This window comes from Anas acuta, chromosome 5, assembly GCF_963932015.1.
Source record: "Anas acuta chromosome 5, bAnaAcu1.1, whole genome shotgun sequence".
Taxonomy (NCBI): domain Eukaryota; kingdom Metazoa; phylum Chordata; class Aves; order Anseriformes; family Anatidae; genus Anas; species Anas acuta.
This window is the reverse complement of record NC_088983.1, coordinates 31720204-31741971: the sequence shown is the minus strand read 5'-3', so window position 1 is coordinate 31741971 and position 21768 is coordinate 31720204. Positions and strand designations below refer to the sequence as shown.

Sequence of the window (21768 nt, the reverse complement as noted above, 5' to 3'; positions counted from 1 at the left end):
AGACCCCCCTCCTTGTCCGAGCACCCTGTGTGCATCCAGCCCCTTTCACAAGTGCCCTGGGAGCACCCCACACCTTGCTTAAGCACCTCCTGCCCTCCCAGCCCCTCACAGGGTATCCTGGGAGCACCAAGCATCTCACACGCCCCTTGTACTAAATAAACTGCAGGGCAGCGCTTGAGGTAATTAACCTAGGGGCACTTAAACCCAGGGGACACGTAACTGTGGGTATGCTTATGTGATAGCTCGAAGTACTTGCAAGCTACAGGTAGTATCAGCAGAAGATGTACTGTTATTGCTGCCCCAACTCTCCTGGGGTGACTTCATAAAAGCCACTTCATCCATCTCCAGGGAAACTAAATTGAAAGACTTGGTCACCATAAGCTCCCTAAACAGAGCGATGAATGGACAGATAGTGCTGCTGGAAGAGATCAGGAGGCTGAGGGAGTGTTGCAGACAGCGTGGTCCCTAATGGAGAGGCCAAAGCAACCAAAATGAGAGCTTTTTGTCTCTCTGCCTCCCTGTAGCAGTAAGATCGTGATACTGAGCTTGTGGTAAAGCACATTCACATTTATTCACCTTTAGATGGCGCTGGAAAGCCACATTTCAAATAGCAGCTCACAGCTTAACTCAGTGTTTTGTGTGTCAGCAAAAACTTTGCAGTATTAGGACTATGGGAGAGCACTGAAACCAATACAAATGAGTCACTCAAATAACCAAATGGTATAATAATGTGGAAGATAACAGTGAAGGCCTGGGCAGCGGCATACCTTCAAGGGAATATCTTCATGTCCCAGTGGCAGTAGTTATAGACTTGAACACACACCCTATCATCATTTCAACTACTCTGTTGTGTTGCTGACGGAAGGAAGACCCAGACGCTCAATATGAGTGAACAGTGAACTTCAACTTTAATGGATAGCTCAGTCGTCTTTTATCTAGTTCGAACATAATCAACTCATACATATTGCAGAAACTAAGCTCAGGATTGGTTAACACTTCCCGGGCTTTTCAGTCTGGTCCTCCTTCTTTTAGCTACCTGTCCCGCCTTAGGGACTTTCCCGATCGCCCAAGGGCATGGTGTCCTTGAGCCTGATTGGCTCTCAGCCAGCTGTGTATGTGCCAGGCTCATGTGAGTTGAGTACGGTGCTTCACCAGCCCATTGTCTCCCAACTGCTCAACATCCACATGTCCTACCTCACTTAACCATTCCTCCACACTGTTGCTGTTATTACCCTGCACACCCGCCTTGAATTCATACTTTGAATTGTCTCAGGTACGGCACTTTCTCAGAATATTTCCTGCTGGGGGAGGCTATTTTCCAGCACGCGAACAGGTTATACCTTCTCAGGTTCTCCAAGAACTTCCAAATGTTGCAGTTCTGTTTCAGAGTGTTAAGCATGGTTATGTGGTGCTTCCTGATAAGAGTGTGCTACTGCTTCCTGATAAGAGATTCGTAGACAGATAAATTCTTGCGATGGAAATCACTGCCTGGCAGTGCTGACACACGGCAGCCGCTGTTCCAGCCCCCTGCTAGTGCCTCATGTCAACAGGCACAAGCAGGGCACGGGCAGCAGGCAGGAGAAATGGGCTGCAGCACCTTCAGATAGGAGCCTGGGGCAAGGCCAGGAGCTGGAGGAGAAATTAAAAAAACAAACAAACAAAAAAAAACACAACACCTGGGCAAAAAAATGTAAAACCAGGTCTTTATTTACAACAGCTAAAGCAAACTGAAATGGCCACCATCATGAAGACCAGGCTGTTCCAGTGGCCTTTCATCAGAAGTCATCCGCTTCTGAAATCAAAGCGGTCTGTCAATTCACCCATCGTTCCTCCACACAGAGACGTTGCTGGGAGCTGCCACATTTAATGGAGAAGCAGCGATAAGAACCAAAGTCCTTGATGCCTCCATTCCTACTCTTCTTCCCTGCACATTCTCCTCAAACTTGGAAAAAAAAACAACACCTAAACTAGTCCCAGTAGTACTTGGTTGGCATTTTGGCACAGCTAAACAAAGGACACCACTATCTATTTCCAGATCTGGACCCGGATGAGTCGAAGGGCAAAGAAATTGCTAAGTGATTCCAGGATGAGGCCAAAGGAAATATCTAGCCAATATGGGCTTGTTGGGGAGGAGGAAGACTGAAACCAGAGGGGGAATGCTTTAGTACTGCAGAGGTCACAGGAGGACAAGAAAATCAAATAAGCCAAGACTTTGAACAGCAAATCCCAAAACACATAGGCACTTGGTACAGAAAACAGACAAGATGAAACAGCAGCTTTGTACAGCTGCTTTGTAAAGTGAAAGGTTTATACATCAGGAAGCTTATACAGTGCAGGTTTGCCCGGAGAGAAAGCTTTTTTATTTTCCTCTCCCCCAACAGGCATAGTATTTTTAGTTACAGATTTCTTAACTGCAGTTAGAGGCAGACTTAAATAATTCAACCATAGAAGAATACACGTGGGGTCATGATGCCTGGGTGAGATGCTGGTCAGTCCAATGACGGGACAGAAGAGTGAGGGGAACTTGCAGTTCCCAGCTACTGCACTCCCAGAGTGCTCCCCAGGACAGGAAATCCAGCATGCACTGCATGTGGGTTGGGAACAACTGTTTTGTAAACAAAACCGGTGGGGGTGTGCTTTGCCGTGTCTGACACAAGCATTGCAGCCACGGAACTGCAAAGCCCTGTGAATGGCAAAGCGAGTTAAGAATTTCTGAGGATACCTTCCATGTTAATAAATAAATCCGTTAACTTTCCAATCAAATCTTTCCTCAACCTACCACCACCCCAACAGCATGGTTTAGAAGTTTCACCTGACCTCAACCTCTGCTTTTAATTGCAATGTCTTTCCAAAGCACGCTAATACCAGGGTACTGGAATACCTGAAATTAATTGTAATGAGGCCATAATCAGCTTCCTCTTCAATCTTCCTAAGACCTTTTACTATCAGAGGTTTTTTTACGCTGCTTTCATGGTCTAAAGGAATGCATTTGCACGTTGTATGGGAAGGTAGTGGAAAGATACTGTATGTGTGCAAATCAAGGCAGCCTGGGGACTTTGGTCCTTCTTTCCTGCAGGGTCCATCAAAGTTTTACCTCATCAACTTCTCACTGCAACAATTAGAGAATATCAGGGTTCAGAGTTAATGCTGATTTCATTTCAAAGCAGTACAGACTTCATTTCATCCCAGTGACACCAAGGATATTATCAGATCTCTGAGTCAAGGGGAAACTGAGACCAGGTATCAGCTTAGAGGCCAATTGGAATAAGTCACGTTCATCCTTCTGAAGTTTATAAATCAGCATCCTAAATTTTGCAGCTTCCAAGCTCTGCTGATTTATTGAACTTTTGAGTCCTGGCAAGTCTCTGGATTTATCAGACACAACTCTTCATAAGCCTAGTATCGAATATCAGTAAAGGAGGTAGGACAAAAGTGGTCCTTAAAAACAGGCTGCCAGACATGGACAACTAGGCAAGAGATAAAGTCTTAAGCATTAACAACATCAAAATTGTGTTATACATCATAACCCATTTAGAATGAAACATACTCATTTTATAAAGATACGTCGATGACCAGCTGGAACAATGACAAGAAGCTGGTGAAAAGTTGTTTAGAATGTCTGTCTGGAAAGTCTCAAGGATCCCACAAGAGGGCAGACTTCGAAAGGTGACGAACGAGTCTGTCAATCATCACGTAGGTTTTGTTCTGCAAAACTGCCACATCACAACCAAGATCAAGTTCCTGCTCTGGACACAAGATAGTAGAGGATGAAGAAAACAACAATCAGTCCTGCAGAAACGGAACAGAGTAACTTGCGATTGTCCCTCCCAGACCGTGTCATGGTGGAGAAACGCTTCACGCTGCCAGTCAGCAGGCCAGTCACACTCATAAAATCTGAATCCTGAAGGAGAAAGAAAAAACAAACGGAGACATTTTAAACTGGTGAAGCTGTCCCTGAAGAATTCCACTTCCTGGCTAAAAAATATCTGCAGAGGGAGCTGCACAGTAACTGCCCATTTTTCCACACCCATCACATCCCTCTCAGAAGGCCCTTCCCCTCCTGCGCTCAGGCTCCAGAAGCAGCACCATTCCCACTGCGCTCAAAGCACAGAAAAAAGGACAGGGGAAGTTCTGTTCCAAATGTAAAACAATGTGTGTGCCTCCTTTTTTCAGTCAGGGCCAAACCACCTGCTACTGGGCTGTTCAATTGTTCCCATGCAGCTTTTTTCTGCCAGGAGTAGCTTGCTAATGGCAACTCTACAAGTCAACACTTCATCGAAGGGAAATGTCTCTACATGAAGCTAGCACAATTCATGCATACCAGGGCAGGATAAAAAGCATTGAGAAAGTGCAGTTCCTTTCCATTACTTCTTCTTCTTCAGCATAGGACAGCATGCATGTGCAACTCCACCAGGCAGTGGTTAAAAATTCCCTTATTAATTCAGTTCAGGCATTTTCATTTTGATTCCTGGTCTGTTTTCCTTATTCATAAACTACTTAAGAATTTCTGCTTATGTTTCTCTTCAAATATTTCAAAACCACCTCTGTTCTGGACACATAATATCACGCTGAATAAGGGCTTCTACTTTAAGATCCTTTGCCTTTACATCAATTCTCCATTTCTCTCCAATTCTCCATTTTCCAGTTCTCCATTCTTCTAATTTCTGGGCTGAGCAAATATCTATTTCAGATACTCTGACACTGTCAGCATACTCTGTTATTAAGCTTCCAAGCTGAGCTCACACCTTTGACTCGACTGATTTCAACACTACAATTAACTTTCCTCTGGCTTCCACGTACCAGCTCTCCAACATCCAGCATGTGCAGAAAAGGCCCTCCACACAGCAGTGTTATTGCACTAATCTCTTTCTCCAGTCTCTGGGTTGGATTCCCGTCCTCTCACAATTCAGTTTATGAAATACCTTTCTCCTAAAAAGCCTCAGCAGGTAATCCCTTTGCTATAAGGATCTGCCATTCTGGCCTTTCCCCAGTACGTTGTGATTTTCCATTAGCCACCAAAGCTTTAGAGACAGATTACTCTGGAAAGTGATTTTGGTTTTACAAGATGTTATGTGTCAGAAAAATGACAGAACAAGGCACAGAACAACATGAGAAAGCCCAAAGCATCAGCCTTGCCCCTTCCAAAGACATCGGTGAACAGTCCTGACAGGTATTGTGTTACAGAGATTACAGTAAGTAACCCTGGCAGATTTATGCATTACCCAAAATCACAGGAACAGCTTAGAAATAGATCCACCTCACAGAATTAGCCACAGGGAGCAGCTCTTTAATTCCAGCAATGAGGTAACCTCCAGCTGTATTTCTGAATTGTGTTGTCCTACATCAGTCTTTCCAGATGCTAGATGCCCTGTTGCCCATTCGGACAATGTGATACTAGCAGCTGCTAAGTATCTAATGTTTAATTATCAGTAAGCCCAAGTTAAGGGAACTACTGAAAGCTAGCACACAAAAAACCATGATTTTTTACATTTCATTGGTTCCATACCATGCCATCCAGGTAGCGATTCTGTTCTTCAGCGTCTTTGTCAATATCCAGAGCCAGCTGCAAAGGATAAGGGAGAAAATGGTTATTAACAAACTTTTAACAAGAAGATAGCTTTTAGTGCATCCAGTGCTTGTAAAACCACTGTGTGCATTAGAAGAGCAAGCCACTGCATCCTTGTCTCTTACACAAAAAGAAGAAAGATTGTTCAGTACAGTGACAACACAAGATCCTCATTTCAGTTTCAGGTTGTTGGAACTCTTCAGCTCTGCAATGCTGGAAATAAAGTTTGGCTACCCAACATCAACGTAGGACAGGGGTATTTAAACACTAGGACATGACAGCAGAAATTCAGTGTTCTCTTCTTCAATAATGAGTCACTGATTTCTACTAAGCTCTAAATCAAAACATTCGATGTTAGTAAGAGCAAATTAGCATCAGTAACACCAAACACAGAGGTGCTTGAATTTTTAGAAGTAATTTACCCATCTTTTTATTATTACTTTTTTCCTGAGACATGCTTAGCAATACTCCTCTGTGGACCTTTAAGGTTTCTCTCCGTGCCTATAACTTCCCTAAATGTAACTAAACGCACATAATTCCCAACAGATCATGGAATCACGGAGATGATGTAGCTAAATCTCAAAAGTAAAGATTCACAAAGTCATCCCTTGCATTTTACTAGTAAGTTAACTGTGACATCACCACAACACTCTCTAAAAGTCATGAGTAGATAGGAAGCCCTTTGCGTTAACCACACATTTGCACCTCCCTGCAGACTCTGAAAGAAAGAGAAATGATGGAGGTAACTTCATTCACTGTGCCATCTGATGTGAACTCTACAACTCACCGACTTCAGCCTGGTGACCTTGCTAGCCAGACTGTCTGCCATACGCTTGTTCTCCACATCCAGCATATCCTCCACACCGCTTCCATTCTGACCTGGGGAAAAGGAAAAGAACAAGTTTTATCAGTCTGACACCAGGAACTGCGTGTTTGCTCAATCAACGTGGTGAGCCTCAGTGCCCAGCTGCTGGCTGGTTGCCCCAACACTCCCAAGGGGCCGTCAGAAGCTGCCCACATCCACGTCCCATGGCCACCGCACTATTAAACATTCCTAACCTTTTTTGACAAAAACGCACTGAAACATCCCCAGGACAGACCATGGATAAGAGAAACAAATCCTTAAACGCACCAAAAACTTCTACCATGGCCAACAGCTCTAATAAATGCGGATTTTGTGTGACTCTCCAGACACCTCCAGCGCTGTCCCACGTACGGGATTTGGGTGTCAGTGAATTCAGCACCGGGACCCTCACGGTGTAAACCCTGCCCGGCCATTCCTGACATGCCTCCTGCCAAGGCGTTACGGGAGACGGCCATTCCCCCCCAGGAGAGGGAGAAGCTCAGCCCTCCCCGCTGCCATGTCACGCAGGGGAGCGACAAAGGGATGGCTGATATCGCCGACAGTATCGCCGACAACGCCCCGAGTCGCACCCCTTGCCCCAGCCCTGAAGCAGCGGGAGATGCTCCCAAATGGCGCCTGGAAGCGTCTCCTTCCCCCTCACCGCCACACAGCGGCGGGCAGCTCCCCCTCAGCCCGTGCCCGCTGCCGCCATCCCCCCTTCCCCTCACCTCGGCCCCACTCCGCCATGGCGCCTGCCGGCCCCGGCGCCTCGCAGGCGGAGCCCCGCTAGCCCCCGCCTCCAGAAAATGGCCGCCGAGCACCATCACCGCCCCCTGCCGTGGGGCTCTTCGGTACCCCTGGGGGATGCGCGGCCCTTTTGGGGTCCCTTCCCGTCCCCTCGTGGCCAGAAGCAGTTTAGCTTGCGTTTTCCCCCCGGGTTAGGAGCTTTTCCCGGTAGGAGCTCGCCCGCGGCTGGTAGCCGCGAGGTTTAGCGGCTTCCTTCTCCCTCGCTGCGCCGTGCTTGTGACACCTCCAGACCAGCCCTAAGAGGCGGTGGCGCCGCGTTCCCCCCAAAAAAAAAACCAACGCCGCTCGGTGAAGCCTCCACGGCTCCTTCCCCTCCTCCTCCGGTGCACGGAGGAGCTCGGGGGAGGGCCGGGGCCAGGAAACGCGGCAGGAAGCCGGGGCGGCGGGGAGGAAGGTGCCGGGGCTGCCCTCCTCGCCGCTGCCCATCCCCGGAGGGCCAAGGCTCCCCCCTTCTGCTCGGCTCCGGTGTGGAAAGGAGGTATGAGGAGGGAGCTGAGGGACAGAAATAAAAGATATATACAAAAATGAGGGGGTTACGGCATGCTGTGAGCTGCTCCTGCCCCCTGAAAAGGGAGGGAGGTCGCTCCGGGTACCCCAGTGTGGCAGTGCGAGGGATGCCTGGTGTGGATGAGCTCCTTCTTCTGCTCCTTTGGCCCAGGGCTCGGCATTTTGTTGTGTTTTTGGCTGCAGGGCTTGCCCTCAGCCCTCAGAGTCCCCATCTTGGCTGTGTTGGGGCAGGGAGGGGGGGATAACGCGATGCTTTGGGCTAACCTGATGCTGCTCCCTCAGCGCAGCATGATTTCCAGGAGCGGAGCCCTGTCTCCTGATCACATTTATCTGCTGCTCAGCCAGGCTGTGGGACGTGGCACAGAGCTCCACAGAATCTAAGCAGATGTACGAGCTCGTGCTTGTACTGAAATTTTGTTCGATATTCCATGATGAGGAGTTACTTTCCAGCAGTGCGGGCTTGCCTGGCTGCACAAGCTGTTAAACTTTCGCCTATTTTTAAAATAATGATTATCCCTGTCATTATGCGCATCTGCTCATTTACATTATTATCGCGAAGTGCGTTGTGCTCCGTAATGACAGGCAGATTTGAGCCAGGGAGGCCAGCCACCCGCCATATGTGCGTTTTTACCCCCCTGAGCAGTGTCTCTGCCATAATCTGGTACGTGGTCTGTCTCAGGCATCGAGTGTCCCAGCACACAGAGCAGCAAATGCAACAAAATCCCAATTTCTTTCTTTCTTTTCACCACCTTAAAAGGTAGCTCCACCTTAAAGCAAGCCCGGAGGTGCTTGCCTATCCGTCTGTCTTTCCTCTCCAGCTCTTTTTACTCCACAGCAATGTTTCTGGGTTTATTTTTTTTGTTGTTGTTCTGTGCGGTAACAGAAATCAGGACAGCCAGGGGAGGAGGAGGAGGCAGGGAGCTATTTCAGGGAGCTGCTGTTATCTGTTCTGTGTTAATCCCCTGGCTGGGAGGGGGGAAGGTTTTTCTGAGTGCTTTACTGGAAGGGCATATATTAAACATTGAAAAGCAAAGAGAGGAAGAGGATTAAAGGGAGAGAGAGGAGCCTGGCTGCTGGTTGTACTTTGGTTATCCATCTGCTCTGCTTTTATGGATGCAACAGAGTGAGCAATTTCACTTGGGATTTTTTTTTTTCCTCCTCCTTTTCCCCACCCCTTTCTCACTCCCTCTCAGATCTCTCTGTGTTGAGGTCCCTTTGCATCACTATTATCCAGGAACCCTGGAAGCCCCCTCACTCCCCTTCTTCTCTGTTTCACCTCTGTTGTAGCTGAGCTGCTGAGATAATGGAGCTCAGGACTGTAGTAGCCACGGTGGAAAACGGGGAGCAAGACACAGTCCTCAAGGTGCTTCAGATCTACAACCAGGAGGTGAGTGGGCATCAAACCTCTGCCTAATGTCAGCTTCTGTTTACAAGGCTGGAAGCAGGCTGGCCATGTTGTGGGATTTCTGTGCTACCCAGCTGTCCCCAGTCTGCCTCCTCTGAGCGCATCTGTCTGCGCATTACTGCCATGGAAATGTTACAGGCTGCCTCGTCTTTTACTTGCAGGCTGCTGCTTCTTTGATGTTTTGCTATGAAGCATCTACGTAGCCTTGCTTTATCTTGTGTCCTTGAGATACTGGAAGAAAAGCACATAGAAAGGATTTTCTTTATTATCCAGATTCTTAGTAAAACCTGGCAGGGAAATAATCGTGGGTGTGAAGACCAAGTAGGAGGAGCTCTTTATGTTAGGCAAGGTTTGGAGGTAATAAAACTCACATCTAGGGAGGAGCTGCAGGTGAAATTCTGATTTGCAAGTAAAAGATAATTAGGGAAAGACATGAATGAAGGCTGCAATTTGATTCAGGCGCCTGGTCTGAAAGCTGACAATACAAAATAATGAATACAGAATATGAATAAGAATGGTTGGGAAGCAGAAATGGAAGTGATTCTAGCCTTACAGTGGTAAAAGGTTATCTTTGGGGGTAATTTACTTTTGAAATAGACTCTGGTTGTCAGGGAAGTCTCTTGCAGAGGGTTTTCGCCAGGGTAGGGCTGCCCCTGCAGATCTACGTGACTCATTCTGCACCATTCTTAAGTAGGTGGGAAGTCAGTGGGGAAAACCTGTGAATTTTTTTGCACGAGTGTGCGATAAGGGGAAATGTGCTACTATTTCCAACAGTCAGTTTTGAAATAGGAGAAATCTTAGCTAAGAAGTAGTGACTCCCTGTTGAAAAGAGGTCAGCGGGATCAACATCAACTGCAGCAGCTGTAATGCTGGAGAAATTAGGAGAGCAAATGGCACTTGATGTGCAACCAATCTGAGGCATCAAAACACAGTATTTTCTGTAGAATTCCTCCAGCTGGATCCTTTGTCAGTGTATCAGGCGTAGGAAACTTGTGAGGATGTCAGTGATTTTGCTAGTCTGCTCTGCCTAGAATAAATGGAGCAAATGAAGAGGATATGAAAATGCAGATAAAATAAGGAACTTCCTTACGTAACTTTTTATTGCAAAAGCTGGTGGTTCTGTACCCTTTTCTGGGGGTATATGTTTTTTAATTCACTACTGAATATGCAGTCAATTCCTGGTTGCCGGGAATAACTAGCAACGTGGTCTCATGGAAGGTGTCCTTGCCCATGGTAGGGGGTTGGGATTAGATGATCTTTAAGGTCCCTTCCAACCCAAACCGTTCTGTGATTCTATGAATGAAATAGATCTAAAGCAAAACCACAGATACTGTGAACATGTATGTAAATGAGATTACGGGAGCCTGCAAAGAGGATGAGATGGGAAGAGAACAAGTGCCATGGATGTCTGCAGACCACATGAGTTCCAGGACTGAACTGCCAGTTCCTTGCAACGTGGTGCGACAGCCTGTGCACAGATCACATCACGGTGCTGAAGCACAAGAGGCCGGCCCCTGGCCCAGCACTACAGGAGCAGAGCTGTCCTGCTTCTGCACCTGAAGTTTCTCAAGTGATGCATCAACATCATCTTGAGGGAAGCAGAGCCATAAGGTGGTATGTACCGCAGGAAACAAGCTCTGCTGTTCAGACATGCAGATGGGATATTGGTGAATTGCAGAAGCTCAAGAGAAGGACTAGCCCAGTGTATAACAGTAATTGTTTGTGGTGAGACTAATTGTCATCATTGAGCAGTTCTGTAAGTGTGTGTCTGCAGTGTAACTCAGTAAAAGGTGATGGGGAGCACTAAGAAAATAATAGAGAAATATGATATAATTATACCCCATGTCTCTATCTGTATCTGATCAGGCTGTATCTATGCATACATAATTAATGTTTTCATAAATTTTAAATCGTTTGATTCTCAAAAGCATTCCACATGTTCTCTTGGTATAAATCAGAACTGCATCATCGACTGGGAAGTGCTGCTTTTTACCAGGGACCCTTTGATGTTTTGTGCTGAGTAGTTCATTGGAAACTGATGTAGCCAGAAAGGAGACTGTCCTCCTAGGCACAGCCACGAGACATGCACAGGAACATTTCATGTGAGCAGAGCAGAACTGTTCTATTAAGAAAAAGGATGTAATGGGGGTGTAGAGAAATTCAGATTTCTTCCAAAACAGGGTCCGGAACTGTTCTGTGCAGGAAATCAGACTTGACTGACAGTCCTTGTCTGTGACTTGAGGCAATGTGTGGGATAAAAGGAGAAACTCCCTCATGCTGGGTGGTTCACCTTTGGAGAACTCTGCCAGAAGTTAGGAAGCAAAGAAGGCAGAGAGGATGGCTGCTCTTCCTACCTGGTTCCAGCAATTCCTTCTTCGCAGTGCTTGCTGTCAACGTGTCTTACTGAAGAGGTTGTGAATTATTTGTGCATGTTAACCATTCTGCAGTTCAAGTGCTCTCTGAAGCAAAGGCACACAGGAGTAACTCAGGCTGTGAGGTGCCACGTGGAGTGGGGTGTTTACCTATGTCTATCAGTTGTGTTTAAAGAACACGAGCTGAAAAACATTATTACTTCCAGACATCGCAGGAACGAAGAACACAAGGATCTGTTTCCAAATAATGAGGAGAAGGTGCTTTCAGGCAGGAAAAGGAACAATAAATAAGAAGGGAAGAAGTGTTTAGGCACAGTTTGGTGGCCTCACTCGGGAGAGGAATTGCCCAGAGAAGCTGTGGATGCCTCAACCCTGGAAGCGTTCAGTGCCAGGTTGGATGGGGCTTTGAGCAGCTTGGGCTGGTGGGAGGTGTCTCTGCCCAGGGCAGGGGGTTGAAACCAGATGGACTTTAAGGTCCCTTCCAACCCAAACCATTCTATGACTTTGTTACAGACTGTTGTGGGATATTTATGATGAATACCCACTTCACAGCTGCAGCATTTAAAAATAAGGCCATCCATCAGATGGGCACAGCTTTGGCCTGTGGCATTCGGCTTCCAACACAGAGCAAACAGAAGAGTGCAATGGGAATTATTCATCACAGATCTTTTTCAATAACAAAAAGGAAGCAGGGGCTCCTGGAATAGCAGGGATCTTGGTCAAGGAAAGCTATTCTGACCTGGCAGTGTGGGTCACAATGTCTGTGCTTTCTAAACCGGCTTCGTTCCCTGCTTGTTGTGATGCGAGTAGTTGGAGTTGCTTAAGAAAGAATGATGTAGGAGGGAAAAGGCAGGCAGGAAGCAAAAACCTCAGAGGCAGGAAGCAAAAACTTCAACAGGGAAGTTGTCCTTTTGTCTGACTCCTCAGGAACTTCCACTGCTCGTTAAAAATGCTGTGAGTATCGCAGACCTCTCCAAGTGCTGTTGCACTCCTTGCCATGCTGATTCCCTGCCTCTGTGTTGGTAGGCGACTGTTTCTGAGAAGACTTCTTTGCCTTTGCTTTCTTTTTTAGACCTGTTGCTTTCAAGCTGAATTACTTTTCCCTGTCTGAGGCAAACAGTTTTGCTTTTTAAACTATTCCTTCATTTTAATTGTTTCTGTTCTGCCCCCACAGAAATCTCAGTGCTTCACCTTTGACGATGAGGAACGGGAAGAGAGGAAGGTAGGAGTGCTTTTGCTTTCTTCCTCGTGTTGGAGGGGTAAATCTGCTGCTCTGCGCTTGTGTCCAGCAGGGCTTGATGGTGGCAGCTCCTTTGGGGAAAGAGATAAGTAGCTTTTTGAAAACTTTTTTAAGTACCTGCCCAGGGAACGGTGTGCTCAGGGCATCTGGCTCTAGTTTTTCCATCCGTAGATGATGCTTTAGGATCAAGGTCAGCATCCTTGCAACATTAGCAAACCCTTTGGGTTTGGAGATGTGTATAGCCTCGGCCACAGGTGTACAAAAAATGTGATCCTTTGTGTGAGTCTCAATGGTACGAGTGTGCTGGACAAAAATCACAGTAACACGCATGCCTCTAGTGGGTAAGTGCTTTCACTGTGAGCCAGTTGCAGGATTTGACCAGGGCTGTGTATTAACAGGCACTGTAAGCTGACATAATCTGGTGCTTAATGGACATAAACACCCCTGTCTGTTCACTTCCAGTCTTGCATTTCTCATGCCAGGGCAGACCCTTGCATGGCTGCACAGTGAATATGCTTGGTGGGCTGATCTGCCTAAAAAACAAAACAAACAAAAAACTATTTTTCCTGGCTTATTTTCCACCTGGATCAGTTTTGTGGTCCAGTTCATGCACTACTGCCCGTGTTAGCACAGCAAGCATAGACAGGGCTATCAGGGTGAAGAATGGGACCTCTTTTGTCCTTGCCATTGCCACCTAATGCTAGCGTGAAGTTTTTCCAGCTGCAGCCTGACTCATGGTCAGAAGATTGGGGCTCTTTGCCCTGCACTGCCTTGCTGTTTGAGCTGGAGCAGCCGCGCAGGCTGTGAATTCAGGCCCAGAGCTAAGGTGCTCTACTTCGGGGGTGTTTGTCATCAAACATGAATTGGGCATCACCGTGTAATTCTGCGTGTTTGGTTCTTCTGAAGGTTCAGCTGTGGACACGTGCTTTGAGATCCCTTTTGCCTGACTGAGTCAGAAAGACCTTTACTCTGATACCATTATCGTTAGAGAGACCTAGTGAGATGTTCCCTCATTGTGGTATGATTGCTTGAGCAATGGATTGCTGGGGAAATGTGAAGTGTTGCTACATGCAGCTAAAACCAAGCTTGGTTTTGTGAGGGATTACCTTTGCTCTCGTGCTCCTCCGCAGCTTGCCATCACACACAATACTGTTACCCACCAGGGTCAGCGTTTCAGCTGCTGTAAATTGGTGTTACTGGAGCTCTGCCAGTCTGTACCTGCTGAAGATCTGGGCTAGTAGGTCTCCAGACAGCCTTGAGATTTAGGGAGGTACTTCTTACTTGAATCTTCTGAGGTCTCTTCATTTCTTTTCCTATCATATCACAAACACTTCTGAACTCATTTAGTTCCTCTTCCCCTCCTGCAGCAGTTTTCTGATGCATCTCTCAAGCTCATCAGCCTGTTTCTGGAGCACCCAAAGCAGATGCCTCCCTAACCTTAAGGCTCTGGTGCGAGTGGACATCTGCTGTTGCTCTGAAGCTATGAAAAGGGGCTTTTTTTTTTTTTTCCCCTGCTGTCCCTTAACTTAATGCAGCTGTCAAATAAACCATGTTAGCCTAAACCATCCTAACCACAGCTGAACCTCAAATAAGCAATCATCCCTTAGGTCAGTAGCAGTAACCTGTTGTGCTCTCCCCTTTGATCTGATACCATTTCCCAGCCATTCTTTGTCTCTTAGTGCTTGTCCTTGCTTGAATTGAGCAGGGACTGGATTCTAGAGCCAAATTGTTCCCAAGGGCCTCCAAACGTGCGCCTGAGTCAGAGCTGGTAGCAGGTCCATGTCTAGGTGATGCTCTCATCTTCCAGGGCAGAGTGTAACAGGGTGGGGCCCTTGGGGGAGCGCTGTGAGGTGTCAGTGTGTGAGGCATTCTTTGTTTCCAACTGCACAGAAAATGGCCCAGCTACTTATCAAGTTCCTGGAAAGAGAGCTCCAGCCATCCTGCCAGGTCACCTGTTTGGAAAGCATCCGCATCCTGTCCCGGGACAAGTACTGCCTCGACCCTTTTACCACCAAGGAAGGGTTGAAGACCCTCTCTAGGCACGCTGGCATCGATTACTCCGAGGAACTCATCCGGGAGGTCCCAGACTTGGACGTCATCCTGGAATCCCTCAAATGCCTCTGCAACATCGTCTTCAGCAGCCCTCGGGCCCAGGAGCTGACAGCTGAGGCTCGGCTGGTGGTGGGCCTGGCCAAGCGTATCAAACTGTACAACGAGAGAAGCCTTCCTCACGAGGTCAAGTTCTTTGACCTGCGCCTCCTCTTCCTGCTGACGGCGCTGCGAGTGGACATCCGACAGCAGCTGGCCCAAGAGCTCAGGGGCATCGGCCTGATGACAGACACCCTGGAGCTGACTCTTGGCGTAAAGTGGATGGACCCCTACGAAGTTGCCACTGAGGAGGGACTCCTCCCGCCTTTGCCCCGGCAAGAGACAGAGCGAGCCATGGAGATCCTCAAAGTGCTCTTCAACATCACCTTTGATTCCAGCAAGAGGGAGGTAGATGAGGTAAGCTCCTGGATACTGCACCACACCACATCTGCATGTTCCCAGGCTATGGCCTGACTAATGTTTTTCTGCTCTGCTTGCATTTCCTCGTAGTAGGTACTACCCCCCAGGCAGCCCCCAGTTATGTGTAAAGTAGCAAGAGATCCCTTTTCCTGATCGAGGTTTTCATTTTCTGTTTTGGGGCCAGGAAGATGCTGCTTTGTACCGGCACTTGGGTGCCCTCCTGCGCCACTGCCTCATGATTTCTGCTGATGGAGAGGACCGAACAGAGGAGTTCCACAGGTCTGTTAGACAATGAGATAATGATCTGCACAGAAACAGACCCGAAGCCTGCCCAGGGCAGGCCCTGCCTGACCTTGGCATTACCATCCTCTGCTTGTATAGTGATTGTTAAGGTCAATTCTGACAAACAGGCATCTTTGGTCCAGCCTGCAGGTTCCTCATGCTGCTAGAATTGACTGCCCTTTGCAGTCAAATTATGTGCACTGATACCACAGCCTCCTGTTTCCAGGAGGAAATGTTTTGTCTGAGCCTGCCTGACTGCAAGGGTCATATTCAGTATCGTGCGCCAGGTCTTTTCAATGGTGCTACCCAGATCTCCTCTGCCTTAATTAAAGAGTCCCTGGGCTGGCCTTAATTAACTGTCTGTCTCTTGAGCCATGCTGAGAAATTGTCTGTGCCACACTGCTAAGCTTTATTGGTCCAGTGAGTGATGGAGGTCCTAGATACAACCTTTGACCACCCCTGTTGGTCCTACTTGGCCTCTGTGCCAAGATCCATAGTTTCTCAGTTGTCACTGAAGTCTTTTTGGACTTCCAGCAAGTTGTTCAGCTGTACAAAAAAGCAGTTTCATTTATTTCATTCCACTGGTGTGAGGAACTTGGGATCTAGCCCAAAGACAGGTTAGGTCTGCTTTAGGAGTCCTTGCACTCCTGGAAGTTGTTAACAAACCTTAATTTCTGGATAGCTAAAGAATTTCTATGAACAAAAATCCCTGACTGTGTGTTCACTCTTCTTCTTTCACATGTTCAGCCATACAGTTAACCTTTTGGGCAACCTGCCCCTGAAATGTCTGGATGTCCTCCTGACCCCAAAAGTCCGGCCCGGCTCGCTTGAGTACATGGGTGTCAACATGGATGCAGTCAACATCCTGTTGGATTTCCTAGAACGCCGCCTTGACAGGGTAAGTTGAGAGGCTGCTGTGCAGAGTTCTTGGCTGCTCGTTTCACAAGTTCACTGCAGGGCACCTTCCCTGCATTCAGCCTTGAAAAGCCCAGCGCCGCCATGTCATGTCAAAACCACAGGAGCACCAGCAAGGCACGGTTACTTTGGAGGTAGTGCCTTGCAGAAGTGGCTGTTTTTGGCAGAAGCAAAACCATTATTGCTGGTAGGATTGAAACAATATCTATGAACCGGGAGGGTCGCTGTGTCATTGCTGCTACTGCTGGTAGTGAGATCGGTTGAGCAGCAGATGGTTAGCTGGGTGATTAAAATAGAAGTGCTCGGTTTCACTCAAGTAAATGGTGATTTGCTGGGCAGCTTAATTGTTTGGATGCAGCCAAATTGTTTGATGGGTTTTTCTGACACTCCCCAAGCAGTCTGCTGTCTGAGGACTGGCAGTCATGCTCTTATTTATCAATACCATTCATCTTTCTTCACTCCTCCCGAGCCCCTTGTGCTCTTTTGTTCCTCTGTTTCTGAAAGCCTGAATTTGCATTGTTACTGAGCTGGCGGTGGTTTGCAGTCTCTGGAGTTATTCCAAAGGTCCTCCAAATATTACCACCGCACTTCTCTGTGCTTGAAGCTCTGCACAACTATTTCTAGCACTGCTGTGCTGCAGAGCAGGACTCAGAAAGCCTGAGGAGTTAGAGGAGTGATGAAGCACTGAAACTCCTGTTGCAGAGGCTGGAATTGCCTCGGTGTCCATCCGTTTCCTTGCCACTCGGTACTCGTGATGTCCACCATGAGCCAGAGAGATCGAACTCGGTGTCACTGACATGTTGCTTGTTTTTGTGAATGCTTCTCCAGGGCCACAAGCTGAAGGAGAGTTTGACCCCTGTGCTGAACCTGCTGACTGAGAGCGCCCGAGTCCACCGCCAGACAAGGAAGTTCCTGAAGGCAAAGGTACTCTGTGGTTCCAACTAAAAGTCAAGTGATGCTGAACTGAGAGAGAGGGGGAAGAGCAAGCTGCCTGAATATTGCCATCCAAAGAGAGGGAGCTCCTCTCTCTCAATATTAGGTTCTGACATACTGGGGGTTGAAGCCCATGATACATACCTACAGTGTTTTTTCTTCACACTCTGTGGGTTCATTAGATTTAATTGATTTGTAAAATGCATGTACTTTTTCCCCTGCATGTCCCAGCTCCACTGATCCCCCTTCACTGTGACCTTGTAGGTGCTGCCTCCGCTCCGGGATGTAAAGAACCGTCCGGAGGTGGGGAACTCGCTGCGGAACAAGCTGGTGCGTTTGATGACCCACATCGACACCGACGTGAAACACTGCGCAGCCGAGTTTCTTTTTGTGCTCTGCAAGGAGAGCGGTGAGTCACAGGGGCTTGTTGCACGCTTTGGTGAGAGGGAATCCTGGAGCCTGGCCTCTGGACAAGTCAGAGTGTGGGATGGGTGGCTCTGCAGACACCAGGAACTCTGTCTTCCCTTGGGCTGGATGCATTAGTTAGGGAAGAGAGTGGAGTTTGCAAGGGCTTGCTGCCTCTCATGCTAGTGGTGATAGGAAAGCTCTGCTGAAGGACACCCTGACACGCTGGAGATAGCCTGACCTGCTTTCAGACTCCCCCCACACCTTGTGTGTGTTGTCCTTGCCATTCCTGGTGCACGGTGTGGGAGCCTTGCTCCCTGTCACTGGGTTCACAGAAACACCGGCATCTCTGCGTCTCCATGGCCTTGAACCAATCTTGCTGTCAGAGCATGGAGGAGCCGGCAGGGCTGCAGAGGCAGGAGGGGAAACACAGGGTGATCTGTCTCTCTGTCCTCCCTTTAGTGTCACGGTTTGTGAAGTACACAGGCTATGGGAACGCGGCTGGGCTCCTGGCAGCGCGAGGCCTCATGGCTGGAGGTCGGGAAGAGGGAGAGTACTCGGAAGATGAAGACACCGACACAGAAGAGTACAAAGAGGCAAAGCCCAAGTACAGTACTCTGCTCCCCCTCTGTAGCACCCTTACTCCTACACCTCCTTCCCATTCCTCTGTCCCTTTTTTCATCTGCCTCCATGCCACCTCCCTTGTGTTTCACGTGCAATGTTCCTTCTTCATTAAGTTTCACCCTTAGATGTGATGTTGTATTCCGCTACCTTTACCTTTTTTTTGGGTGAAAAGCCTCTGTAGCCGAGCTACTCATGGTGTGTGTGGTCACTGGTAGGTAGACCCAGTTCCTACAGCTGGGCACAGCCTCTAGAGCAAAGTAGATACCTTAGCCAGAGCCTGTTCTGCACCAGAACTGCTCGTGATGTGCATGTGGCAGCATCTCTCTAGTTGGTATCCTGTACCCCTTTTTGGTGGCCCCACATAAAGGCAGGGTTTTACTGTGCACTGGGATATAGGGGACAAGGGTTTTCCTGGCTTGCAGTAGGGTTGAAAGTGTCAATTACCTCTCTCCAGCTCCAGAGCCCTGTGCTGCTGGAGTGAATTTTTATTTCTTTTTATTTTTCTCCTTTCCTCACTATTGAGTGGTGGTAATTCAGGGGTGAAATGTGTGAAGGGAGAGCTCCAGAATTGTTCTCAACTGTGAGTCCCACACTTTCCAGCATCCCATAAAATGTGGTTTACACTTTATTTTTTTAATTCTTTTTGGTGTTATTTTTTTTGCTTACTGACTTAAGGAGATGAAAGATGTGTTGCCTCCCCTTGTGCACGTGGTTTAAACCTGCATGGTGGAATTGGCAGGATGGGAACTTCTCACCAGAGAAATGAGAGGGATTTGTATCAGGGGAGGATTGCGTGTAGGACATGCAGGAAGAGATCAGAGTCAATGTGTTGTTGCACTGCAATAACACAAGACCTAACCTAGGCAGCGAGACGAGAGGGCACTGGTTTGTGGCAATTACAACCAGCTCTGCCAGTGCATTCCTCTGCTTAGTATAGGTAAAGAGAGTTTTTAAACAGCTTTCTTACCTCTGTGCTTTACCTCCCTCCTTTGCCACCCTGCCACCTCCCTTGTGTTTCATGTGCAATGTTCCTTCTTCATTATTTAAGTTTCACCCTTAGCTGTGATGTTGTATTCCTCTACCTTTACCTTTTTTCTCACTTTTCTTCTTGTAGCATTAACCCTGTCACAGGACGTGTTGAGGAGAAACTCCCCAACCCCATGGAAGGGATGACTGAAGAGCAGAAGGAATATGAAGCCATGAAGTTAGTCAACATGTTTGACAAATTGTCCAGGTACTAGAAGATTGTGTGTAGTCATGTCTGTATTAACACCTGGGTGTCTGTAACTTACATTTATCACTGGCCTTGGGAATGCATTCGAAGCATCTGCAAACTGAAGGGACATAAGGCAGTGGGAGAGATCCATGGAGAAATATTTCCAAATTTCCTTAAGCTGGGTGCTGTTACATCTAGGGGAAGGCATTGCAAGCCCTACAGACTTCTTTGGTCCTATGGCTTGCCGTGAAATTCCCTTACATGCCTATGGTGGGTTTCCAAGCACTTGCCACCTCCCCAGGGTTGGCTGAGTACTAGGCAGCAGCAGCAGCCATGGTCCTAGCAAGGCCGCTCGGTAGGAGATGGCAGTTTGGGGACACATGGCAGCTAGTGCCAGCAAGTCCCCTTCCCTGTGGGAATGCTTTCTCCAGTCATCTTTCATCTGTGGTTAATTGGCGTCGCAGAGAGGAGCCCAGGATCTGCTGAGGGTGTTCTGACCTCATACAGCTCTTGCTGCTGGCTCAGGGTCGGTCTGGGCTCTGCCCCATGGCAGTTTGCACAGGCCCAGCGTTCCTGCTGTAGGATGCATCTGTCTCTGCAGTAATTTCCGCTGTAAACTTCTGTTTAAATTTGTTACCTTCCCCCCTTTCTCCACCCTGGTTGCAGAGAGCAAGTCATCCAGCCCATGGGCATCACGCCGAGCGGCAACCTGGCCCCCATGGAGAACGCCATCCGTGATATGGCTGACGAGAGGTCATCATCTGACTCAGACCTGGGGCTGGACTGATCCAGACCTCTTGCCCCAGCCTCAGAGAGCTGGGGAGCCTCTCTCTGTTCTCCCTTCGGAACTGGTGCTGCACCCAGAGGCTAGTACTGGGCCAGGACTCTCCCTGTGGTGTCTGAATCCAGCCTGGACCCTCACAGTCCACAGGGAAGAACACCTCCTGCCACCTCCCCAGCTCCATAACCACCTCTCCTTCCAGGGGATCGTCACGGCCTGGCTCTACCTTGGTCTCTCCCATTTGGCAGCTTTGAGGATTTCACACTCCAAATTGCTTCCAGGACTTTTCAGTAGGATTTTTTTTTTAAATATGTGGTTTAGGAAAAAGGGTCGGGGGGAATCTTTCTGTCATACCATCAGGGATCACTAATCTGCAGAGTATCTTGTGTATGTGCTGACACTTCTGTGGCTGCGTGTCAGCAGCGTGTACGTGTCCCTGTGTGTACAGTCAGCCCGATGTGAGGGGAGCTGCTCCTCAGGAACGTGGGGCTGCAGGGGAGGAGTGTGAGCAGTTATTGACCATGGTTTTGGGGAATGGTATTTGTGGGGTGCCTCAGCATCGTGCGCCCATTTCATTAGCAGGAAGCTGTACGTGTGTGTGTGCTATGTGTGGCAGTGAGAGTGACTGTGTCTGTGCAAGCAGGGCTGCATGGATGTACTCGTGTGTCCGAGGGGAGCACTGGTGTGTGTGCTGTGGGGAGCAGGCAGGAGGGGAGGCCTTGGTGACATTTCTAGTGTGTTCCCGTTGATCACAGGAAAGAAACTTGCAGGTGACTGCCAGCAATGCTCTGAGATTTAGTCTGTGGCATTGTGCAACATTCCCAATGCCACGGAGTTTAGGTTTTGGCATCATCAGCCTTTCCCAATCTCACACTTTCTGAATGAAAGGCCAAAATATGTGCTTTGTGTGCTGCCTCCTCACCTGCCTTGGCTTTCCCATAGACCCACTGCTGTTTGCACCCAGGGGCTGGTGTTGGTCTTGTCCTTTGCCATGGCTTAGATTTGTCTTTTTTTTCCTTTTTTTTTTTTTCTTTCTAAAGAAAAATGTTTTAAAGAAAATATTCCTGTTTGTCTTATAAGTTTTGGAACTCTTGGTATTAGCACAAATAGGAATGCAAACATGATGCTAGAATAAAGGAAACCTTCTGATGAATTTGCACATGGCAGTGATTCATCAAATGTGGTATTTCTGGGCAAGTAAGGAAATATCTTTTTCTAATTAACACATGGTTTTGCTGCAGCCACCCTGAACTTCAGTTTTATTTGGGAGGTAAAATTGCAGCATTAAAATGAAGCTAGGTCAGAACCTCCCACTGTACCGCAGCCACTAAATGTATCTGAATGGGGCAATCTGAATTTAATC

General features: G+C 48.0%; 2 protein-coding genes across 4 annotated transcripts; one reads left to right on the top strand and one right to left on the bottom strand.

Annotated features, from left to right (window-relative positions):
- Positions 1-1686: 1686 nt before the first annotated feature.
- BET1L (Bet1 golgi vesicular membrane trafficking protein like) lies at positions 1687-7277 on the bottom strand. Of its 2 annotated transcripts, none has more exons than XM_068683726.1 (4): positions 7139-7277; positions 6354-6445; positions 5507-5563; positions 1687-3901 (listed from the first exon to the last, which is right to left on the bottom strand). In XM_068683726.1, exons 1-4 carry the CDS (start codon positions 7155-7157, stop codon positions 3734-3736), a joined length of 336 nt encoding a protein of 111 aa, XP_068539827.1. In that variant the 5' UTR covers positions 7158-7277; the 3' UTR covers positions 1687-3733. The 2 variants fall into 2 exon arrangements, with proteins under 2 accessions (XP_068539827.1, XP_068539828.1); XM_068683727.1 differs by lacking the exon at positions 7139-7277 and adding an exon at positions 6699-6972.
- A 278-nt stretch (positions 7278-7555) lies between these two features.
- RIC8A (RIC8 guanine nucleotide exchange factor A) lies at positions 7556-21558 on the top strand. 2 transcript variants are annotated; one of them, XM_068683715.1, is made up of 11 exons: positions 7556-7695; positions 9012-9111; positions 12676-12723; positions 14632-15246; positions 15434-15528; positions 16279-16429; positions 17275-17370; positions 17644-17788; positions 18247-18391; positions 19523-19642; positions 20291-21558. In XM_068683715.1, exons 2-11 carry the CDS (start codon positions 9028-9030, stop codon positions 20409-20411), a joined length of 1620 nt encoding a protein of 539 aa, XP_068539816.1. In that variant the 5' UTR covers positions 7556-7695; positions 9012-9027; the 3' UTR covers positions 20412-21558. The 2 variants fall into 2 exon arrangements, with proteins under 2 accessions (XP_068539816.1, XP_068539817.1); XM_068683716.1 differs by lacking the exon at positions 7556-7695 and adding an exon at positions 8577-8847.
- The last annotated feature ends 210 nt before the right edge of the window (positions 21559-21768 follow it).

Excerpts from the sequence above, each read along its gene's own strand:
- RIC8A (XM_068683715.1), top strand. The coding sequence starts at position 9,028 with ATGGAGCTCAGGACTGTAGTAGCCACGGTGGAAAACGGGGAGCAAGAC. Across the intron at positions 12,724-14,631 it reads AGGAACGGGAAGAGAGGAAG|AAAATGGCCCAGCTACTTAT; the intron begins GTAGGAGTGCTT and ends CCAACTGCACAG. Across the intron at positions 17,371-17,643 it reads GGAAGTTCCTGAAGGCAAAG|GTGCTGCCTCCGCTCCGGGA; the intron begins GTACTCTGTGGT and ends GTGACCTTGTAG.
- BET1L (XM_068683726.1), bottom strand. Across the intron at positions 5,564-6,353 it reads AGGTCACCAGGCTGAAGTCG|CTGGCTCTGGATATTGACAA; the intron begins GTGAGTTGTAGA and ends TATCCTTTGCAG. Across the intron at positions 3,902-5,506 it reads ATCGCTACCTGGATGGCATG|GATTCAGATTTTATGAGTGT; the intron begins GTATGGAACCAA and ends TTTCTCCTTCAG.